The following is a 23,022-nucleotide window of genomic DNA, read 5'->3' on the forward strand; positions in this document are numbered from 1 at the left end:
GAGGCCACCCTGGCCCATTTCTTGTGTGTCCTTCCAGAAGTGTCCGTACGTATCCCTAGAAATGGCAAGAGCTCTAATCTGCACCTGCTTGTTCACTCCACCATATCTGGAGATCTTGTCTTATCAGGACCTTCTTCCTTATTTCTGGGTCCTCCAGGGAGTGGACCAGCCCCAACATACTCAACCAGCTCCACCAATGCACACCCCGGTTGTTTCTAGTCTGTGTTTTAGAGAAACTGTCACAGCAGCCCCATCCCCCACAGCACACACGTGCATGCACATGCACACATCGGGCTGCTGAGCCGTGGGACCCAGTCATCCTGGAAGGTGGCACTGAGTCTCACCCGGAAATGAGGTCAAAATCCTGGAGAGGAGCTTGTTCAAACTGCAGATTTCTGGGCCTGCTCCAAAGCACCTGATGTGGGAGCTTATGTGGAGGGACCCTGGAATCTGCATTTTCTGCAAAGTCCTCTGGAGAAGAGAGACTCAGAGAGCCAGGGGATGTGGCAAAATAGTGGGCTGTCCAGCTGGGTTTTCATGCTCCGTTCTTGGCTCCTAGGGAATGCCCTGCCCCCCCCCCCTCAGCTGCTCCCTTTTTTTCTGTTCATGTGGTGAGGCTCCAGAAAAATTGGGAGGGAACGGAAAGGGTTCAATGCAGTGAAATAAAAGCAACAACGAAGCTGAAAAACCAATAGATGGGGAAACAGAGGCAAAGAGAGGCAACAGGATACACCCATGACTCCACTGGCCTTGGTGTTAATGGGACACAAGGCTGAACCTGAACCCAGGTCTCTTAACGCTTAGGCCAGGAGCTTTCTGTTCCATTCCACCCACCTCAGTTCCGTCTCCTGTCAGCTAACCATTGCTTACCCACGCACCCACCGTCCCTCCTCCATCTGTCCCTGCTTATGCCATCACCCAGCCCACCCCACCTGCCCGAGTCCATCCACCCGTGTGTCCGTTCGTCTGTCCATACCACCAACCACCTCCTCCGCCCTCCGTCCCAGTATGCGCTGTTCCAAGTGCTGGGAACACAGCAGCCAGACGGCAGACTATTCCTGTCCCAGGAGCTCCGCACCTATGAGAGAGACTGACCATAGACAGATAATCACACACATATAGACCCCGAATGGGGGTCCCGGCTGAGAACACTGTGCACGGGAATGGAGGGGAGCCGTGGGGAGGCGGGGGTCAGGGGAGGCCTCCCTGGGTGAGGACATTCTCCCCTGAGGACTGAGTAACGGGTAGGCATGAACCTGGTAAGAAGGGGAAGGAAAGGCAGAAGGAGCACTGACAAGCTGGAGGGATGGGGGAGGCCCAGGAAAGGTGCAGGTGTGGGCAGGGCACCCTGGACACAGTGAGGACGTCTGACTGGCGCCCCAGCTACGGAGGGGAGGGAGGGGGTGAGAGGATCAGAGGGGCCAGGATGGAGCGGAAACCACCGAGGCAGGAATCAGGCTGCTGGGAAGTCCACACGGGGGGCGGGAGGGGGCAGGAGGTGGGCGCTGGGGAGTGGGGAAGCTCCACTCAGGGCCAGGTCTGCCTCCTGCCTCTCACCCCAGGACAACCAGCCCCAGCCTGCCCTCCCAGCCAGAACACTGTTTCCCTGGGCCCCTGCCAGCTCCCAGCTCCCTGCCAGCCCCGGCCTGGCCTCCTCCTCCCACTCACCTGCTGATCCTGCTCCACTGCGGGGGGGGGGGGGGGGGGGGTCCTGCCTCCTCACCCCCAGCTCATCCAGGGGAACCAAGCCCTCCATGGGGGGGAGGCGGCAGTAGACGGGTCCCCTCAGGCATCACCGAGCCTGCCAGGAGCCCTTTAAAGCTGAGCAGGTCACTCCATCTAAAGCCTCCACATACTCTCGGTGGTAACTCAATGTGTTTATCGAGTGCCTGCCGGATATCAGACCCCGGGCTCAGCACTTCCCACCAGTTCTTCCCCTGTGTGCTCTCCTGTCCCTGGCCGCCACCACCCCCGAACCCTGAGAGGAAGTCGAATCATATCCCTCCTCTGCTCAGAACCCCACCTCCCCACTAACCACATACGCACATCGGCACACCACCCTGTCCCCCTCACTCACAACACTGCCCCACATGGCCTCCCTGCTGCTCCTTGAACAGAGAAGCACGGTCCCACCTCAGGGCCTTTGCACTTGCTGGTCCCTCTTTCACCACATATCCCCACGGCTCTCTCCCTTAGCTCTTTTAGGTCTTTGCTTCCATATCACCGTCTCTCAGCAAGGCCTTCCCTGACCTCTTTCTTCAAATGCAACATCACACACACACAGACACGCACTCCACTTCTGTCCCTCCAACACTGCCCATCCGACCGACTGTATCCCCTACCCTGCAGATGTAAGCTCCATGAACACAAGACCAGGTTCTGGGGCTGCCTCATTTTGTGGTAGATTCCCGGGCTTAGCATAGTGCCTGCACGTGATAGGTGCTCAATGAAGTCACTCCTGGAGCACATCTTTGAGAGCCTTCTGTGGGCCGGGCTCAGTGGGCAGCCCAGAGAGGGCAGAGAACAAACTGAAAACCTTGTCGAATGAGGCTTCAGGGACCCCAGGTCCTCATGCAGCCACTTTCCAGTTATTGGGCCTCAGAAAAATACCAGAGGCTGAAGGGCAACTGACCCCGCAGAGCAGAGCTTCCCTGGTGCCACCCCCCTGGCCCCTTGCAAGGACCCTGTGACCTCCAGTGTGATTCTTCTTCTCCGGAAATGCTGGGCTCGCTTCCTGTCGATGCCATATAGTCTGTGCTTCCACAGCTTTTACAAGAAACCCCAACCAACCCAAACCCACCTTGACGGACTTCTCAATTATGCACAATTGGGTCTGTGGTTATTTTTTCCTCTTGCTTCCATTGTTTCATTTACCAGCCATTTGTTTACTGGGCACCAAGCGTGTGGCCATCGTGGGGTATCATGGATGCCCGCGTGCAGATGGGACTGACGCACCGAGACTCAGAAACGAGGAGCAAGATGGGCGGGGAAACAGGGAGCAGTGTGAGGCCACCAGGTGTACCCCACAAGCGGGCACTGAGTGGGCTGGGTTGCTGAAAGTGTATCAACTCCTCTGGACCCAGAGTATGCTCCCATGAAAAGTTTACTTTTTCAAAAGTGTAACAGAGGGGCGCCTGGCTGGCTCAGTTGCAGTAGGACGTGCAACTCTTGATCTCAGGGTTGTGAGTTCGAGCCCCACGATGGGTGTAGAGATTACTTTAAAAATAATAATAAAATAATAGAAAAGTGTAACAGAAAAAAAGAAAAGGAGGACAACATTAATGCATAGGCGGCTACTGCACATGTTTGTACCCTCAAATGATACAATCGTGAGGAGAGGGCTGGCCATGAGGTGAGTGGTTCAAGACTGACTTCAGCCTTATCGGAAATATTTTCATGTTTTAAGAAAATGGATGTGTGTATTATTAGCATCATTTTATGTCAAAATTTAATTGTGAAAGAGGTGAAAAGACAGGCCAGCCGGGGCATCAAAGAGCGGCTTGCACATACTGAGCACCTACTATGCCCTCGAGGGGAACACACTTAGGCCCACCAAGTCCTTAGGTCCCCAGGTTTCACCTTCACTCAGCCACCGATGGAAGCTGGGAGCCAGGAGACCTGGGTCCTTCTCGTCTCCCTATGGCCCTGCACAAAGCACTTCTTCCCACTTCCCAGATGAGAAAACTGAGGTCAGCAAGGTTAGTGATGGGGACACCTACACTTAAAGAATGTTCCTGAACGTCCAAGGAGACAACCCAGGTGAAAGTGCTGAGTGACCTCGCCAGATGCCACAGCCCTGCCTGGGACCAGTTTCATGAAATGCCGAGGCCCTCATTCTGAAATCATGAAGAATTCCGAGATGCAACCGCAGAGCGTTAGGCCAAGGGGAGGGCCCTTGTGAGCACCGAGCCCTGCGTGACCATCCAGGCAGCCCACCCCCAGGCCTGCCTTGGCTTACCAATGACTTTTTCAAAAGCCAGAATGGAAATTAAGAGAGTTTTCTGAGTAACCCCCAGGCAGTCTGAAAGCTCCTTTCTCCAGAACTTTCCATTCCATGCCAGCTGTCTTAACATGCAGGTGTTTGTGAGGCCTAAGGGCAACAGAGGCTCCCCCTTTCCACACACAGCGATAATAAACAACAACAGCGGGCACCCTTTTTGAGTACTCAGCAAGTGAAGGCATCGTGTCACGTTTTGTGCCCACTGTTCACCAGTGCTCTCAGGCACGTGCTCTCGCGGGCCGGCTCTGGAAGTGGAAACTGAGGCACACAGTGGGGAGCCACTCACCCCAGGTCGCACAGCCAGATGGGGGAAAGAGCTTGGGTTCACACACGGGCCCGTGGAGCTCCAAAGCCCACACACTGGCCCAGGAAGGAAGGCAAAGGACAGCAGGAGGCGGGCAAGGTTGGCAGGGCTTCCCCAGACCAGGGAGCAAGGCTTCCGGGAGCTGCTGGCCGGGCCGCCCTCTGTCCTACTGCTCCCTCACCCCACTTGGAGTCTTGAGCTCTGGGCTGCAATGGTCTTTGCCAGGCAGTGGTTTCGCCATCTCTGCCAGGCCCCGGGAAGCCTCGGGGAGCCAAACAGGGCTGTCCAGCCCAGTGAGTCCGAGCCAGAGCACTGGGTAAGGAGCACAGGCCAGGGTCACCCAGGCCCAAGTTCAAATCCTGCCGGTGCTACCCACCAGCTGTGTGACCTCAGGCAAGGTAATCCCCCTCTCTGAACCCTTTTGTCCTTTCTGGTTTCTCCTTTTGAACCTCAGGTACCAAGGGCCAAGTTATCCAGCTCCTCAATTCATGACACATTGTCCTCATTGTCATGCGAGGCTCCTCCCTGGTTTTATTTATTCCCTTCAATCCCACCCCCCTTCCCCACCCACCTCGTTCCCCAGTGTTTGATGTGTATCTTTAATTTCTTTTTCTTTTTTTACTTTGATTTTGAGTCTAACTTATGCAAAATACAGAAAGGGAATCTGTCTTGGTGAGTTTTTATCTCAATGAATATTTATTTACATATGTATAAATTCATGTCACCACCACCCAGGTCAAGACAGAACTTCGGCAGCAGCCCAGAAGGCTCCCCCATCCCCCTTCCCAAGCAATAACTCCTCCACCCACAAAAGGAACCACTGTTTTGACTTCTAGATTCGTCTGACCTGTTCTCGGACTTCCTATCAGAGCAATCACACGGTACCTGGTCCTTTGCATGTGACTTCTTTTCCTAGTGCTTTCAAGATTCACCCATTGTGTGCGTGAATCAATAGCTCCCTCCATGGCGTCCTGAGTAGTAGTCTATTCACGGAGCCACTACAATTTGTTGATCTCCCATGCTGAAAGACATCTGGGTTGTTTCCGGCTTGGGGCTATTATAAATAAAACTGCCACGAACATGCTTATGGGTCTTTTTTTGTGGACATACGTTTTCGTGTCTCTTGGGTTTACTGGAGGTCAGGTGTTTTGGTTTGCTTTTAAAATCACTGTGGCATAACTTCTGAACTTACAGAAGAATTACTGGGGTTATGAGGAATGCCAGGATATCCTTTGCCCAGAATATTTACATTCTGTCCCCGTTCATCATTTCTCCTCTATTTATTTTCCTCTCTTGTCCTGAATTATTCAGAGTCTGTTGTAAACGTGATGTCCTTTGATCTCCAAGCCCTCCAGCATGTATCTCCTGACCCCCCACGACACACACACACACACACACACACACACACACACACACAGAGCACACAAATTCAGGACACTTCTCATCAATTCAGCACCTCCATCAAATCCACATGCCATGTTCAACGTTCCATAATTGTCCCCAAAAAGGTCTACGATTTCTTTTCGGTCTAGGATCACACCTCACTTCCTTCGGTTGTATTTAGGCTCTTTCAACAGCTCCTAGTCTCTCCTTGACTTTCTTGTCCTTGACACTTTTGAGGATGACAGGCCAGATACTTTGTGGCATGCCCTGATGTTTCCTCACTGCCAGATTCAGGTCCTGTGTCTCTGTGTGGCTGTAACAGAAGCGATGCTGTGTTCCTGCACACCCGGTCCAATGGCACACACTCCCACCTCGTAGAGCTGTTACAAGGATTAAATAAGACGCAGCCCAGGGCCCGTTTTTGTGCTTATTATCTCTCCTGCATTTGGAGGGAGGGCCAGACATGGGGTAAAGAACAAGCACAGGGCTGGCCCCGCCCAGACCTATCTCCTGTGCCCCAATCCTCACCCTGCGTCCTAACCCTTGCAACCAGGATGCAAAGAGAGACAAGAATGCGTAGGAGCTAGAACTCCAGCCAGACCAGGCTGGAGGCCCCTTGATGCTGGCTCAGCCCGGGTCCCCTAACTAAGTGATGGGGACCTGAGGCACCGAACGTGCAGAGGGCTTCTGCCATGGCACACAGCGAGCCACTCTGTTCCGCCTGGCTGTTGGATCTTCCACAGCAGGGATTTTCGACTGAGGGGGACTTTGCACCCCCAGGGGACACTTGACAATGTCTGTAGACATTTTTGTCACAACTTGGGGGGGCGGTGCTACTGACATCTGGTGCACAGAGGCAGGGATCCTGTTATGCACAAGAAAGTGCCCCTCAACAAAGAATGATCCTGTCCCAAATGCCAATGGTGCCCAGGCTGAGAGGCCCTGGTTCACACCAAACTAACAACAGCTGGCAGCTGTGAGCCCCTGGCCAACTCACACTGGCAGCTTTCTCCCAGGGTCCAACCGGCCGCAAAGAAAAGGCAGTTCGGACCTTCAGCAGCACCTGGGGCTTAAGAAGGAGAGTCCCGCTTGCACAAAAAGGGTTTTGCTGCCCCAGTCTGTTTTTGTTCTGAGTCCGCAAGGGTTCCGATCAGTACTGCTGGAGAAGGGTCGAGGCTGTCACAACCTCTGGGGAGCTGGGGGTGGTATTGACAGGGGTGTTAGGATCCCTGGCCTGAAAATGCAAGGAGTAGGGGATCTTAAGCCACCCCCACAGCCAGATTGCTGGGTGGGGGTGGTTACACCCTGAGATCCTGTCATCTTTTCTGGGCTCTGATTTTACAGAATCTGAGGCTCCGCGTGGTTCTAGTTCTAGGTAGAGAGAGACAACAAAGCCTGGTATGTAGCAAATGATTTGTTGGAAAAAAGTTAACGGCGATAATAACTGATATTTACGGAGCATTCACTATGTGCTAGGCACTGTTTAAGCCCTATGCATGCATCATCTCATTTAACGTCACCACATCCTGTGAGGTAGATTCTATCATCGCCATCCCCATGTTGCAGAAGAGGAAACTCAGGCACAGAAAAGTTAGGTTACTTGCTTAAAGTCACAAGCTGTTCAGAGGAACAGGAAGGAAGGAAGGAAGGAAGGAAGGAAGGAAGGAAGGAAGGAAGGAAGGAAGGAAGGAAGGGAGGAAGGAAGAAGGAATGAATAAATACCAGATCCCATCTGCATTAGCATTTTTCCTTCAAATATTACTGAACCAAAAGCCCGGTTACAACTCTTCTTGGGGCCTGCTAACCCCAGCCCAAGCCCCCTGACTCCCTGGTCCTCTCCAGGTCAGCCCCCTCCCTCTCACTTAGGGGGACTGTGTCCCTAAAGCCTGGGGTAGAAACTTATGCCACAAAGGCCTGGGGACCCTAACGCAATGGGACCCTTTGTTTATCAAGGGCTTACTTTCCATCAAGCCCCACCCTGTACACCTGTCAGGGGTGTGACAAGAACCACTGTACAGATGAGGAAACTGAGGCCCGGATGGGAGAGGTCACTTTCTCCAGATCAAACACCTAAGTGGCAAAGCTGAGATATGAGCACTCGCCCATCTGACCCGGGAGCCTGACAGGGAGGCAGGGAAGGAGCCAAAGGCAATAAGGAAAGCCGTCTGATGCTGGCAGGGTGACCGTGGAGGGTCAACTTCGGTTCATCTCTAGATCACCCCCCCCAAACTCTAACTCAGTATGTAGACGACTGGCAACAGAGGCAACATCAGTGTTCATCTCAAGGAGGATAGTTCATTACAATGTGGCAGCTACATCCAGAGGCACATTGTGCATCAGAGCAAAAAGCCATGAGTTAAGAGGGCCACAGAGCAACACAAAGACATCTCCAAAAGAGTCTTCTGGGAATCGACCTTGTCTTCTTGCAAAATGTGGCCTATTTGATCTGGTTGTCCAAGGGCACTGTGTGAGCTGGAAAAGGGTTGGAAACAACCTAAATATCCATCGAAAGGGGCCTGGTTAAATAATCGTGGTATCTCCGTGCAATGGAATATTGTGTGCTCATCAAAAAGAATGAGGCAGGAAAACTTAAAATAAAAACAAAAAAGAATGAGGCAGCTCTACAGGACTGGTATGAGCAACCTCCAAGATACATTGTTAGATGAAAAAACCAAAGGAGACAGCAGTGTGGAAAGTGTCACAATGTGCGATGTGTGTGAATATCATGTGTGTGTGCATGGGCCTATAGGCTGGCTTACACAAACTACCCAAACCAGAAAAACTGCTGAGAACGGGGGGTGAGCTTGAAGAGAAGGGAAGGGGAATGTGAGGGCGGTGGGGGGAGGGAGACCAGCTTTTCACTTAAACCCTTTTATACCTTCTGAATCCTGGACAAAGCATATGTATTATATATTCAAATTAAATAAAAATGTGTAAATTCCATGAGCAGTTGAACGGAGATCATCCACAAGGAAGGTGGTGCAGTTTGGGGGCCAGAGTATAGTGAGGGCATCCAAGTGGGAGGGGGGAGGGGAAGGTGATCCAGAAACAGGAAATTGGTGACATCCAGGGGATTTGGTGAGATACATATATACATTAAGAATGATGAAGGCCTGGGTGGCTCAGGGGATTAAGCGTCTGACTCTTCGTTTCAGCTTATGATCTCAAGGTTCGTGAGTTCGAGCCCCACATCGGTCTCCATGCTGACAGTGCAGAACCTGCTTGGGATTCTCTCTCCCTCTCTCTCTCTCTCTCTCTGCCTCTCCCCTGCTCACACTGTGCCTGTGTCTCTCAGAAAAATAAATAAAATTAAAAAAAAACACAACAGAATAATGAAAGCCAATATTCTTCTAACTGTTGGGAAAGATAGTTCCAAACATGGAACTGGACTGGAAATAGAGTTTAATACTGTAATCGTTTTCTCAAAGATGATACACAGAAGACAGGTAATCAGATACAGAAATGATACAGATATAAGTATGTGTCCATGTATACACACACATGCAGTCTGAGAGAGGGTCTGGGGGCAGCGATACTCCAAGCAGCAGTGAGCACACTTGTGCTGCGACCTTTCTAAATACCATTCTCCGCCCAAAGGAGCTAGGGCTCCTTGGGGAAATGCCTGACTCCAGGGCTAGGGCAGGGAAAGTAAGGAGGTGCTCAAAGAACAATGGCGGCATGTCAGAAGGGCACAGAAGCCAGCTAGAAGGGGCTCCCAGCAGCCATATATGGGAAAATTAAGCACATAAATAACAATAATAATAATAATAATAATAATAATAATGTACTACAACCCATTAAATAAAATAAAAAACCATGAGTCCATACTGATAAAAATTAACAAACCATTGCAAGTTTGATGAGGAGCAGGATATTTACATAGTTTCAAAGTACCTCCCCTCAAATACTTATTTACTACAAAGGGGAGAAAAGCGACTTCACAGAGGTGAAGTCTGACAGATATCCCTTCAACTGAGTAATCACAGTGAACACCATTAGTCTCATCACAAGGCAAAAAACTGTAACCACGTGAGGTGACAGACGTTAACTAAACTTAGTGTGGTGATCGTTTCACAGTATATCCATCTATCAAATCATTACGTTGTCCTTAAATTCATATGATGTTGTATGTCAATTATATCTCGATAAACAGCGGGGGTCAAGTGAACACCGTCAATAATGGGACAAAGAGAAGGACAGAGCACCGCTTCTGTGATTCACCTACCAAGGATGCAAAACCTGAGTCTAATCACCAGGAAACAGCAAACAAACCCAAAGCGAAGGATGTGCCACAAAACAGCTGGCCTGTCATGCTCAAAAATGTCAAGGTCATGAACATCAAGGAAAGACTGAGGAGCTGTTCTAGATCAAAGGAGACTAAGGAGCCATAGCAACTAAATGCGACACGTGATTCTGAATTGGATCCTCTTACTGGACATGGTTAGGGCAGCTGGTGAAAGTTGAATAGGCCTGGGGCACCTGGGTGGCTCGGTTAAGTGTCCGACTTCGGTTCAGGTCATGATCTTGCAGTTTGTGAGTTCAAGCCCCGCGTCGGGCTCTGCACTGACAGCTCAGAGCCTGGAGCCTGTTTCAGATTCTGTGTCTCCCTCTCTCTCTGCCCCTTCCCTGTTCATGCTCTGTCTCTCTCTGTCTCAAAAATAAATAAACGTTAAAAAAAATTTTTTAACAAAAACAAGAAAATATCCCTGTTTGTAGGAAATACATATCAAAGTATTACGGGGGGATAAGACAACAGGTGAGCAATTTATTCTTAAATAATTCGGGGGCAGGGGAGTCTGGGTGGCTCAGTTGGTGAAGCCTCCGACTTCAGCTCAGGTCATGATTTCATGGCTCATGGGTTTGAGCCCCGCATCTGGCTCTGAGCTGACAGCTCGGAGCCTGGAATCCACGTTGGATTCTGTGTCTCCCTCTCTCTATATCTGCTCCTCCCCCACTTGTGTGCACATTCTCTGTCTCTCTCTCTCTCTCTCAAAAATAATAAGTAGGGGCACCTGGGTGGCTCAGTCAGTTGAGCATCTGACTTCAGCTCAGGTCATGATCTCACAGTTCATGAGTTCGAGCCCTGCATCGGGCTCTGTGCTGACAGCTCAGAGTTTGGAGCCTGCTTCAGATTCTGTTCCTCCCCCACTGGCGCTGCCCCCCACCAAGTAAATAAACATTTAAAACTTAAAAATTTATAATAAACATTTTTAAAATAATAATAATTCAGGGGGGAAATGTTCCTTGTACTGTTTTTGTCACGTCTATACATTTGAGATCTTTTTTCAAAAAAAAAGTGCTATAGACTACACGTTTGTGTCCTCCAAACTCACATGTTGGAATGACCCAATGTGAGGGTTATTTCACAAATGGATTAGTGCCCTTATAAATGAGGCCCCGGAAGGCTCCCTTACCCCTTCCACCATGTGAAGACACAACGTCTACGAATCAGAAGGCGGGTCCTCAGCAGACCCCAAGTCTATCACCAGTTGGTATTGGACTCCTCAGGATTCCCAACTGCAGGAGATAAATTTCTGTTGTGTATAAGCCACTCAGCTTGCGGTATTGTGTTAGAGCAGCCCAGATTGAGTAAGACAGAAATTTTTTTAAATAGAATAAGATCTAGGGTTGAATACCATTAACAGGAATTAAAACACTACTCAGCATTTCAGATGACTCAGCAAGCATTTCTAGGTCTATGCCCAACTGAAATGTGTAAGTATGCTCACCAAAAAACATGCATTCTAGAACATTCATCACAGCCCAGTTCTGAAGAGCTAAAAGCTAGAAACAATCTAAATGTCCCTCCGCAATAAAATGGGTCAATGTATTGTGTGATACCCATGCAGTAGGATTCTGTTCGGTAACAAAAAGGAACAAATCTTGATATGTAGCACTTGGATGAATGTTACAGTTACAATACTGAGTAGAAAAAAAAAATCAGCCATAAATGAATGCATAGTGTGTGATTCCTTCTAGACAAAGTGTTGAAACAGGCAAAACTAATCAGGATAATGATTAATTAACTTTAGGTGGTGATGTAGGGGGAGGCGGAGGGGGGCTTATAGCTAGAAGAGGCACAAGGGGTTTCTGGGGTGCTAGAATGGTCTGTTTCTTGAGGTGGCTGCTGGTTCCGGCCAGGGGTCTACACAGGGAAAACCCACCAAGCTGGAGGCCTATGTTGTGTGCACTTGCCTGTGTGTACTTCACTGAGAAGAAAGTACATCAAACAAGACGCACGTCTATAAGGACAGATATCAGCCACAGTGGGCGTGGGGGCTATAAGAAGTGGGTGGCATGGGTGTGGGGAGCTAGAACAAAGGGGGGAACAAAGTGCAAGGCAGGCTTTGCAAGGACTTCCAGCAACGGCATCCTCAGAACCGGCAGCCAGGACGGGCTGATGCTCTGCACCTGAGTTTCAAGACTAAAGGAAGGAAAGGGTCCCCACTATCTGTACGTCCCTCACCAACGCCCCCAAGAGCGTCAGCGAGGCACGCTTGATGACCAGCCCCGTTTGATGTGCGGACTGACTCGAGTCAGGCGGTCCAGGCAGCCCCAACTTCTGCCCCAGTTCTCTCCTCCAGGGCCAACTGATTCCCACCCACCAGTTTCCCTGAGGAGCCTTTCCTCCTCCCTGCCTGCCTCTGTCCTCACCAGGGCTCCAGGGCTAGGGCCTGTGAGGCAGGATCTGGTGACAGCTATAAAAATAAAAGCTCACCCAGCCTGGCTCCCTGGCCTACAGACTCACCCCACAGCGATCCCAGCTGGGTTGGCCCCAGGCCGTCCGGCAAAGGTACCTCCCAGGCCTGGCAGGCTAAGGTCTCGCTGGGGCAGGTGCTGGCAGGGGCAGCACGAGGCAGGCAGGGGTTATTCAGGGTGGTGTGGGGTGTCGGGTCCCAGCATAGTTGCCAACATGCTCTGTGAGCTTTGCAGCGGGGACTGACCCTCTCTATTTCCAAACTGGGGACCTCCCTGGTGGTTTGCATAGGGAGGGTGGGGACCCAGGATTTGACCTTGCCGGGGTTAGCAGAAGAGAGTCTGTCCAATCCATGTAGGTTGATTCCATTTGGGCAAATGTATCAGTTAGAAATAGATTCAGCTACCAGAAACAGGAAGTCAAAATGACATAAACCTCCATAAGGTGTGTGTGTGTGTGTGTGTGTGTGTGTGTGTGTGTGTGTATTCACACACACACACACACACACACACATACATGCCAGAGAAAGGCAGGCAAAGACTGGTGTGGTGTGGCTATTGCACTACCATCGAGAGCCCAAGTGCCTCTTCTCTCCCAGTTTCATCACCCTCAGAATGTGGCTTCCAGGCTGCCATGTTTGCCACATGGTTCAAGATGGCCCCTGAAGCTCCAGCCATCATAGCTGAGTTCCGGGCAGAAAGCAGGAAGAAGGTGGAAGAGGGGGGCTGCAAAAGAAGGAGGCAAAAGGAAATGTACCTCATAACTGAATCAGCCCCCTCTGAAGAGTTTTCCTGGAAACCTCACCTACGATTTCTACTTGTATTTGTTAGTCATCTCTCGCTGCAAGAGAATCTGGGAAATGTAGTCTCTTCGTAGGGCGCTTGCCCCCCACAATAGAGGGCCCTATTGCTAAGGAAGAAGGAGGGGAGTGAATATCAAATAGATGATGTTAGCTACAATGAAGAAAAAATGCACATGAAGTGAAAATTCTGGAAGGAAAGAACAATTACCACAGACAGAGCTCTCTCTCCAATCACCCTACATGAATTTACCCGTCAAATCTTTACAAAACACCGTGAAGAACTTTATTATCGTATTACAGATGGGGGAACTGAGGGACACCACGATGCAGCCACTTGCCCCAAATCACACAGCCAGGAAATGGGGGGTCCAGAACTAGAATGCAGGTAAATTCCAGCACCAGAACTCTTACCCCACCAAAATGGGAACGCTGTTAATGATGATGATGACGGCTAATACTTACCATGTGCTGGCATGGCCCTAAATATGTTGCATGAATTAACTCATTTAATCCTCACAAAAACCTTATGGGACAAGCATTATTAGCTTTCCATTTTATGAACACAGAAACCGAGGCACAGAGAGGTAAAGGGACTTGCCCGAGGCCACACAGCAAGTGTCAACGGGGTTTGTTTCTGGGTAATGGAACTATAGGTGCTTTTTATTTCCTTCTTCTATTGATACTCTGCAATCTTCAACCTCGCCACCAGGCTCGTGCGTTGCTTGGAAAATCAAATAAAAAAGAAAACACCTCTCCTGGGGCCCAGCCTCCTGCCTACCCCCGACACCCCAACACGCCCACCCTGGAGGCCTCAGGGCAGCCTGGCCCCACTTGTCTCTCCAGCCTGGCCCTTCTCCCTCCCTCGTGCCCTCTCCTCTGCAGTCACGGCTTCCCAAGGAACTCTCCCCCTCTTGGCTCCCGGCCTCCGCTCCTCTGGTGCCCCCCTCCTGGCAGGCCCTTCCCCTCATTCCTGCCTGGTGAACAGCTCCCTGTGGCCCCAGGCCCTGGGTCAGAGGCTCCTCACCCACGAGGTCTCCTGGGCACAGGCAGGCAGCCTCCCTGTGCCCTTTACCTACTGCACTTTGCCTCCTCCTGAGACTGAGGGCCCTGTTCCTTCCCATCAACAAACTTGTCAAGGGCCTTCCAGGTGCCAGGCCCTGCCAGGGACACCCACTCATTCATCCTCAAAACAGCCTCCCTCAGCCTCACCCTAGCCTCCACAAAGGCTCTGCACAAAGGACCCTGCCACCCCTCTGCTCTCCTCTCCCCATGCCACCCCTGGCTGCCTCTCTACTAGCCACCTCAGTTCCTCACTCTTTCCCTAGCACACAGAGCTTTGTCCTGCCTCAGGGCCTTTGTACGTGCTGCTACTTCTGCCTGGAATGCTGTCGAAACACTCCTCCTCCCGTCACCCTCTACCACTTCCCCCTTCATTTTCTTCAAGGTCTTCAGCATAATCTGAAATTAGCTTGCAGTTTTCCAGCTGTTCAGCCACCCATTTCCCATGCCTCAATGTCACTTCTGGGAGCCCAGAGACCATCCAGGGCCCACGGTAGCTGCTCACTTGATCCTGATTGAATATGCAAATGTACACCCAGGCCCAAAGAGACTAAGCATCTTGCCCAAAGTCATCCAGCAAGTAAGGGACAAAGCTCAGAGCATTTTTATCTTTTGGCCCGAGCATTTTACCCCTCAAGGGCTATAAAATCAAGGTTTGCCCATCTGTACCCGCCCCCCTCCCCCGCCAGTAGACAGTGACAAGCAGACAAGATACCCAAACTGGGGGCTCAGGCAGATATGGATTCTAAGACCTGCTTTCTGAACAAGTAATGCCCTCTCTCAAAGCCTCAGGTCCCCACTTTGTAAAATGGGACTCCTACCTCTCGGTCTCAGAGGACCAGGAGGGACTCAAAGTCTAACAGGTAGGGACCCCGGAAGCTCCAGTCTCCCTAGCCCCACCCCACCCACCCCCAGCCTCCTTCACACACCTGCCTGCACATGCCCAATAAGAGGCTGAAAACCTCCAAGGAGGCACAGACAGACAGGCGGCTGGGGCTGCTGGGACTCCATCCGGGCTCACCCAGCAGGTCGGCCAGACCGGGAAAAGATGGGGGAAGGGGAGCAGGACAGGAAAACAGAGCAAATAGGAAATCTGGGGCATGGGCAGAGGCAGGTAGAGAAGGCTTCCCAGGTTCAAATGGAAGACATGAATTCAAATCTCACACAAGCCACTCATCAGCCGTTGGGCCAGTGACTTCGCCTCTCTGTGCCTCGGTTTCCCCAACTGGGGAAGGGGGATGATACACAGCACTCAAGTCATTGGGTCACTGTGAGGATAAAGGGCACGTGAAAAAAAACGACGGCACCCAGCACAGCACGTGTGCCCCATAAACCAAGGCCCTTCCCCTCACACCTCACCTGGCTCAGGTGTCTGCTCGGATGCCGCCTCCTAGGAGAGGCTTTCCTAGACCTCCCAGCCCCTCCCTGCCCCACTTTCCTTCCTTCAGAGCCCTTGTCCCCACCTGTCATTATCGTGCTCTAGTTACTGGAACTTAGTGTCTGCCTCTCCCCATAAATTGTCACTGCCGGCTTGGTCACCACACGTCCCCAGCACACAGCATAGGGCCTGGCACACAGCAGGTGCTCAATAAATGCTTGCCAAAGAAATGAAAAAAGGAACTGGACAAATAAATGTCTCAGGCACACGGACAAAACAGTCCCAGGGAGGCCTAGATGGGACCCTGGGGGAGAAGGACACATTCTTTAGGTGTTTTCATGGGGAAGTGTCCCTTCTCTTTCCTTCCCCAACTCCCACATTCTTAGCTGTGCCACCTTGGATAGGCCTCTTCCCCTCTCTGAGCCTGTCTGCTTGGCGGGAAAATGCCCACAACCAAAGCCGCGGCCTCGAAGAGGCGGATGGGCTGATTCGACTGGCACGTCCCCGGCGGTGTCTCCCGCCTTCACCCTGGACACCCACTTTTCTCCTTGGTGAAATCACCAGGCCGTGAGACAGCTGCCCAAGATTATGAGGTAGGACTGTGTTTTGTCAACTCTCCTGTCCTGAGCAAACACTGGGGTTCCCAGCTGGCCTCAGTGGTCAGCCCCATTAAATGGGTCTGTGGTTAACATGACCAGCCTTCTCGGGCAGACAGAGGGATCCTTGCTGGTCCATAGGAGCCCGGGCCTTGGAGTGGTGCTTTACACATCGTAATCCCTGAACTCACACCCGCTGTTACTATACCTCAAGACTCCTCTCTGGCCTCCTGGGTGCCATCCCCCCCCCCCCACCAGTGCCCCTTCCCCCAAGCTACTCTGTTTCCTGACTTACGGATGGCCTCCTCCCTCCTTCCTGCAAGCCTTTAACCTTCCTAGCCTAGATCCATGGGGTGAGTGTCCCCCCACCTAAGAAGTCTCCCAGTCTTTTGGGCACAGCTCTGTCCACAGTGCTCCCACACCAGGCCACCCAGGCCACCAGCAGAGCCCTCAACCCGTTAACTTTTCCCCAACCTTGTTCAGGGGCAGTCAGATGGGCTCGGGGTCAAACCCCCTTTCTTTCGCTTCCAAATTGTGAAACTGTGCGCAAGTCACTTAATTCCAGCATGTGGGGTACCTGAACTTGGGACTGGGCAAGGATTCATCCAGGCAGGGCCCAGCATTGGGGGCAAGCGCTGGGATTACAAAGCAGGCTCTTGACCCCAGGCTTTTCTGCAGAGACTTGAGGGTCAAAACCTAACTTTGGAACTGGCTTCGCCCCGTAGCACCTTAAGCACTAACCCCACTTCTGTGGGCCTCAGTTTACTTTTATAAAATGGGCATAACAGCTTCCATGGAGTGCTCATGTAGATTAAATCCGGATGGGAGTATGTAAAGGTCTGTGCTCAGTGCTGGCTCCAAGACGGCGCTCAGGAAAGGGGAGCTTGGGGGGGGTCACTGTGTGGCTAGGCTGCTCCCCTCTCACCTCCTCTGGGTGAGCAGCGGCCACCAGCCAACTCTCAGTGACAAAGAGGAGAGCAGGGATTGGGAAAATTCCTTCTTAAATCGTGACCTCCTCACCCACAGAAGGACTGAGCCACCTCCTTCCCTGGAGTCCAGCCCCCAGCCTTCACCCTTTAGCGGATAAATCTCAAAGGCAGCTGAACCAATGTGCTGTTGCTGGTACCTGACTGACTTCGAGGCTCCAGGGTCCCAACCAGCCATCTACCCACCCAGGACACCCAGGACAGGGAGACCTGTTAGGGGGTGGGGGGGTGGGGGGAACTGATGGAGGCCCGGGACCAAAGTGAGATTATCTGTGCCCAGTGCCCCATACGGCCCTACTGCCAAAAACAAAAGAGGCCGGGATGGGGTAGCCTGCCTTGACCCTCAGCTCCATGATGGTGGGAGCTGCCTGCCTCTGTCCCCCATACCCAGGGTTCCCAGTGAGAAAGCACATCCAGGCCCCCAGAGGAAAAGGGAGGGGAAAAAGCATTTCCTCTTCTAAAACCGCCATACCAGCAGCTGCTCCCAGGCTGCCCCAGGCCCTTGGCAAACTAATCTATGAAGCTCCATTCTACCCCACCACTGAATTCCTAGCAGACGGGGTCCCCAAACCACTTTCTTACCCATAGGGATGAGACAAGAGGCTGCCCCACGGCTCTAAAAACAGGCTTTGTAGCAGTACCCACCTGGGCAAAGGTTGTTGGGAGGTTTACATGACGTGGGTCAGGTCCAGGATTTACTGGACACCCGACCCCTGGCAGGCATTCGCCACACTCTCGCTGTGCTGAAGACTGGCTGCCAAATGCCAGGAACCTCCCAGCAAAAAATAATAACGAGAGCAAACGCTTATATAACACCTCCTGCGTGCCAGGCACTGCGGGACGCTGAATGTGTATCCACACCAACCCCTCCGTGTCCAGCCTCGGCTCCCAGGAACGCTGTCCAGGGCTGGAAGGGCCGTGGGGGTGCAGTGCAGAGGGGTGGAAGGATGGCAGGGGGCAGGGAAGCAGAAGCCTTGCCAGGGTTCCCTTATGTCTCTGGAAATCAGGGACGGCAGTCCCAGGTTCAAACCGGGCAAGGCCACCGCGAGCAAGCAGGTGAAGCGGGCCGTGGAGTCCACAGCTGGGCAGAGGACAAGTGGTAGACCCCCCACCCCGAGGAAGGGGAATGGAAACGTGGGAACCCTTCCCCCACCTTCCTCCACCTGGCCCAGCTTCTCCCCTCCGGCTGGCCAGGGACACACAAACACAAGCTCGCCCACACACCCAGCCTCCTCTTAAAATAAATATATACACACGCAAAGTATTTTTTAAACAGTCCGCCCATCTACACTTAGCGAAAGAATCTGCCCCAACTTGGGCTTAGCAGGACCAAGATCTGTACCCCCCTCCTCCTATGTAATCTGGTCTGCTGGCCTGATGCCCCAAACACTGTGCAGAGGTCACAGACCTGCAGGGCCTCTAAACCCAAGCCTGGCACTCAGGACCAGCCAGAGGCCCTAGCCGTCTCCCCAAGGAGGGTTCCCAGTCACTCCTCCCCAGCACCCAGGGGCGCTGAGTCACCCTGAAAGCCTGACCCAGCACTCTGCCTCCCCCACCATCTCCAAGCACAGACCCTGAAGGTTGTAGCAGAGGAGGAAAAAAACAAACAAACAAACAGCTGTAACACCCCCACCCAACCACCATAGAAGCCAAAAATAACAGCAGCCCCCCAACACACAAGCCCCCACACCAGGAAAGCAAATATAATATCATATACACCAAAAATAAAGAAAAAATCAAAAGCCAACTACTGCCCCCAAAAGGCTTTTAACCATTCTCCAAAAAAAAAAAAAAAAGTTTATTAAAAGTGTTCTTAATGCTTGAAACGGAAAAGATTCCCAAATATACAGACTCCTCTTTTCTCATAGAAATAGATTATTTTTTATAATACAAAAAAAAAAAAAAAAAAGACCAAAAAACAACAACAACAACACAACATCAACAACCCCGTAGGAACATCTTTAAGCGATTACTCAGGGCCCGGCTGACAGTTACACGTGGGTTGCGTCAGTCCCGTGTACACACGCGTTCAGCCATGTTTAAACCGATTGCATCAACTTCGAAACCGGCCCGCCCGCCGGCGCCTGGAGAGGAGGCAGAGGGAGAGGCAGAGAGTTTATCATTCATCTGTACACATAGACATTTCTTCTTTAAATAACACCACGGGCGGGCGCCCCATCTGCATGTGCGGTTGGTTTGGACAAAAATATATATATATAATAAAATATTAAAATTACCGACGAGCTCCCCGCGCTGCCAAGTGCCCCAGTGCCAAAGTTTTGCCGGCGCCACCAGGGGCGGGGGCGGGAGCGCGGGCGCTTCCCGGAGTCTCGGCGGCCGCGGCGCGCCCAGCAGCGCGGAGGCCGGCCGGCAGGGGGCCGCGCGCGGGGGCCGCGCTAGCAGTGGCCGGAGGAGGCGAGCAGAGGCTCGGGCAGCTGCTTGAACAAGTTCCGCAGGGTGCTGAGCTCGCGCGACAGCTGTTCCACCTTCTTCTGAAGCCGCTCGTTCTCGGCCGTGAGCTCCAGGACCTTGTGCTGCGTCTCCAGGTTGCGCATCTTGGCCTTGTCGCGGCTCTTGCGCACCGCGATGTTGTTGCGCTCGCGCCGGATCTTGTACTCGTCGCTGTGCTTGTCCACGGTCTTCTTGGCCTTGCTCTTGACCTGCGAGGGCGCCGGCGCCGCCCCCGCATAGCAGGCGGCCGGGGGCGCCTTGGCGTCGGCGGGGCTCGGCGTGCCGGGCGGGCTGGACGAAGAGGACGTGGACAGGCTCCCGCTGCTGCCGCTCGGCACCGCCTGGTAGCCGAGGTAGGCGCGCAGCGCGTACGGGAAGCCAGCCGCCATGCCTGAGGTACCGCCGCCCGGCGCTCCGGCCTCCTCCTTCCGCTTGCAGTCTGCGGGCTCGAAGCCCGGCTCCGCCTTGAGCTCGGCGGGCTGCGGTGGCGGCGGCGGGGGCGGCGGGTGCAGGGGCGCGAAGCAGCCGGGGTGCAGCGCGCCCTTGGCGGCCCCCAGGCGCCCCAGGCTCACGTAGCCGTACTCGGACGCCTTCTTGCAGTTCTTGCCCCCGTAGTCGTCGGAGAAGAGGTCGGAGAGGAAGTCGTGGTGCTGCCCGGAGGAGGCGGGCGCGGGGGCGGGCGCGGGCGGAGCCGCCTCGAAGGTGTCCGTGGCTGTGGCCGGCGCCGGGGCCTGCGGCGCGCCCAGCGGCTCCAGGTACGGACTGAAGTCGATGGCGCGCTCGTGGTCGCCGATGCTACCCAGCTCGCCGGCGGGGGGGCGCGGCCCGGGTCTGGCCGCGGGGGGCGCCGCGGGGGCCGCCTTGCCGCCGTACGCAGCAGCCAAGCAGTCCGCCTCGTAGTAGAAGTTGGCCACTTCCATGGATTTAAAGGCAGGCGGCGGCGGCAGGGGCAGACATGCTGGGTCCCAGGCCACCAGGCGTTGCATGAACGCGGGTGCCCGGGGAGGGGGCCTGGGGCTGCCCGCTCCGGCCGGCCCGCAGGTGGCGCGGCCTCCCGGTTCCGAACTGTCGCCGCTGTGTCGCTGCTGCTGCTGCTGCTGCCGCCGCCGGGGTGGCCGCTACTAGTGCGGGGGCTGGCAGCTGGACCCTCGCGTGGGTCCTGTTCCCGGTCCCGTGCGCGGCTCTGACTCGCTAAAGTTTCTCCTGAGCCCGGTTATTTATAAGGCGGCCCATGGCAACGGCTGCGTCACGCTGGCAGCCGCCCCGGCCCCTCCCGCCGCCGCCGGGACGCGGTGTAGCTGCCCGAGACCCCCGGGAGGGCGCCGGCGGGGCACGACGGCCAGACCCAAGACCAGGAGTGCGCCCTCCGGGGTCCACCGGATCGGTGGGGGGCGGCCTTACGCCCCCTGCCCACCCCCACCCGGAGGCCCCGGGATTGGGAGCGAGAAGGGGAGGCGCGACCCCGCCCCCGGACCGCCCCCTCCGGGCTGGAGGCTGTACTGGAAAGGGGGGGTGGGGGTGGGGATCCGGGGAGGGGGCAACGCGCTCGCCTTCCCCCACCCAAAACACGGCCGCCGCCCGCCCCCTGCTGGAAGAGGCGGTGGCTTCAGGATCCGCGGCGCCCAGCCGGAACGCCTCCGAGGGGGCGCTCCCCAGGCCGGATCCTGGAGACCCCAACCCCCGGCTCTGGCTCCTGAAGAGGTGACCCATCTCCGCCTCGGGTGCGGCCCCGCCCTAAACTTGCCCCCATCCATGGCTCTTGGAAGGAGGGGATTCCACGCTGGTGGAGACAACCCTCCTAAAGCCACCTCCAATACAAGGACCCTGGTCGGGGGAATGAGGGTCAGTTCTGCGGCGCACTCCACTGGGGCCTCTGCCGCGGTGGCCGCGCCCCTCCCCTAGCCCCGCCCACTAGACCTGCCGCCCCGTTAGAAGGCACCTGGGTCTTCTCTGGCCCCACCTGACCCTGACATGGGCCCAGGGAAGTGGAAGGGGCCAGGGGTGCTAGACTCTAACACACTTATGTGACCTTGGGCAAGTCACTTCACTTCAAGCTCCATCCATGAAGGTGTCGTTACAGTTATTATTATTAGTTGTATTGCTGTCTCCACCAGTCTCCCAAACACAAGGCTTACTTTTGAAGTCCACTCTGGGAGGTGCATTAGAAATAAGCCACCCCCCTCCCAGGGTGCAAAGAAGGCAGAGGGGCCGGCATAGGACACCCAAGGTCACATGGCCTCATGTCCCCCACTAGTCTCAAAAGCTTTTGTCAGGGTGCCCTAAGACCTATTTGCCAACCTGAGGCCAAAAAACATATTTCTGAGGCTGGGGGAGGTGGTTGGGGACGGAGGAGGTGTCAGGCCAAACCCCACGGGGAGCCACGGAGAGGGAAGGGACTTCCCCTATTGTCACCAAGTCCCTACTTTGTATTGAGGGTGGGCCTGGACCCGGGGTTCAATTTTCTCACCCTGGCATGAGGACGCTTTTGCCACTCCTGGGACACGGATGGGAAAACAGGCCATGGCCCATCCTGGATTTGAACAGTGGGCGGAGTGGGCTCAAGGGGCCCCCTGCCCTCTCCAGCCCCATTCCTAGGCCACTTGGGCGGCTCCTTGGGCTTACCCCTCTGCCACTCCTGGCCCAGGCCACTCGGGCCACAGCTCCCAGCTTGCCTGGGGATAACCCCCGGCCCACTGACCCCAGCCCTGGCCCTGGCGGGGAAGGCAGGCATTGCTCAACCTTCAGTGTTATCTGCTGAGCTGGGGTGACCTCCGCCCCAGAGAGCTGCAGAAATGACATCTCCAAGTGCCCTTGGGGGATGGGGGGCAGGGAAGAACAGGATGAAACACTGACCTGGCCTGCTGGCTTTCTGGGCCTTCCCAGCAGCCTCTGGGCCAGGGAGGGATCGAGGCCCCAGGGCCACTCAGTCAGGCCTTCCAAGCTGCAAAGTGGGACGCTCACACCACCTCCAAGAGGCCCTCCTGGTCATGCCTCCTAGTGAATTGCCTTCCCAGCCTATCACCAGCTACCATTAATGACTCTCGGTGTCTAGTCCACCTCAGTCTCCCCTCTCCCCAGAAGACTGCCCACTCTATGAGGGCTGGCCCTTGAATACTGGAACTCCTGAGCCCAGCATGATCAAAAGCTACCAGTGGTGAATGCATTTGCCATTCCCACTGGACCAAGAACACTGTTCCCCTAGCTCTGCCCAAGTCAATTCCTCAGGGCTCAGCCCAAAGGTTACCTCCAAGAAGTCCTCCCTAACCTCCCCATCAAAAGTCCCAAGCCCCCAGTCACTTCTTTTGCATCCCCCATATTCTCATTATAGTCAAAATGATCTCTTCTATGCAGCTGGGTTTCTGTCCC

The 23,022-nt window shown here is 54.0% G+C and overlaps 1 protein-coding gene and 1 long non-coding RNA gene across 4 annotated transcripts in view; both read right to left on the reverse strand.

Annotated features, from left to right (window-relative positions):
* Nucleotides 1-23,022, reverse strand: part of LOC106980399 (uncharacterized) — a 230,467-nt gene that overhangs the window by 183,697 nt on the left and 23,748 nt on the right. The window lies entirely within an intron of this gene.
* On the reverse strand, nt 18,988-22,938 carry CEBPB (CCAAT enhancer binding protein beta). Its single transcript, XM_027046775.2, has one exon. It carries the CDS (start codon nt 20,640-20,642, stop codon nt 19,602-19,604), a length of 1,041 nt encoding a protein of 346 aa, XP_026902576.1. The 5' UTR covers nt 20,643-22,938; the 3' UTR covers nt 18,988-19,601.

This window comes from Acinonyx jubatus, chromosome A3 (genome assembly GCF_027475565.1).
Source record: "Acinonyx jubatus isolate Ajub_Pintada_27869175 chromosome A3, VMU_Ajub_asm_v1.0, whole genome shotgun sequence".
NCBI classification, from domain to species: domain Eukaryota; kingdom Metazoa; phylum Chordata; class Mammalia; order Carnivora; family Felidae; genus Acinonyx; species Acinonyx jubatus.

Excerpts from the sequence above, each read along its gene's own strand:
- CEBPB (XM_027046775.2), bottom strand. The coding sequence starts at position 20,642 with ATGCAACGCCTGGTGGCCTGGGACCCAGCATGTCTGCCCCTGCCGCCG.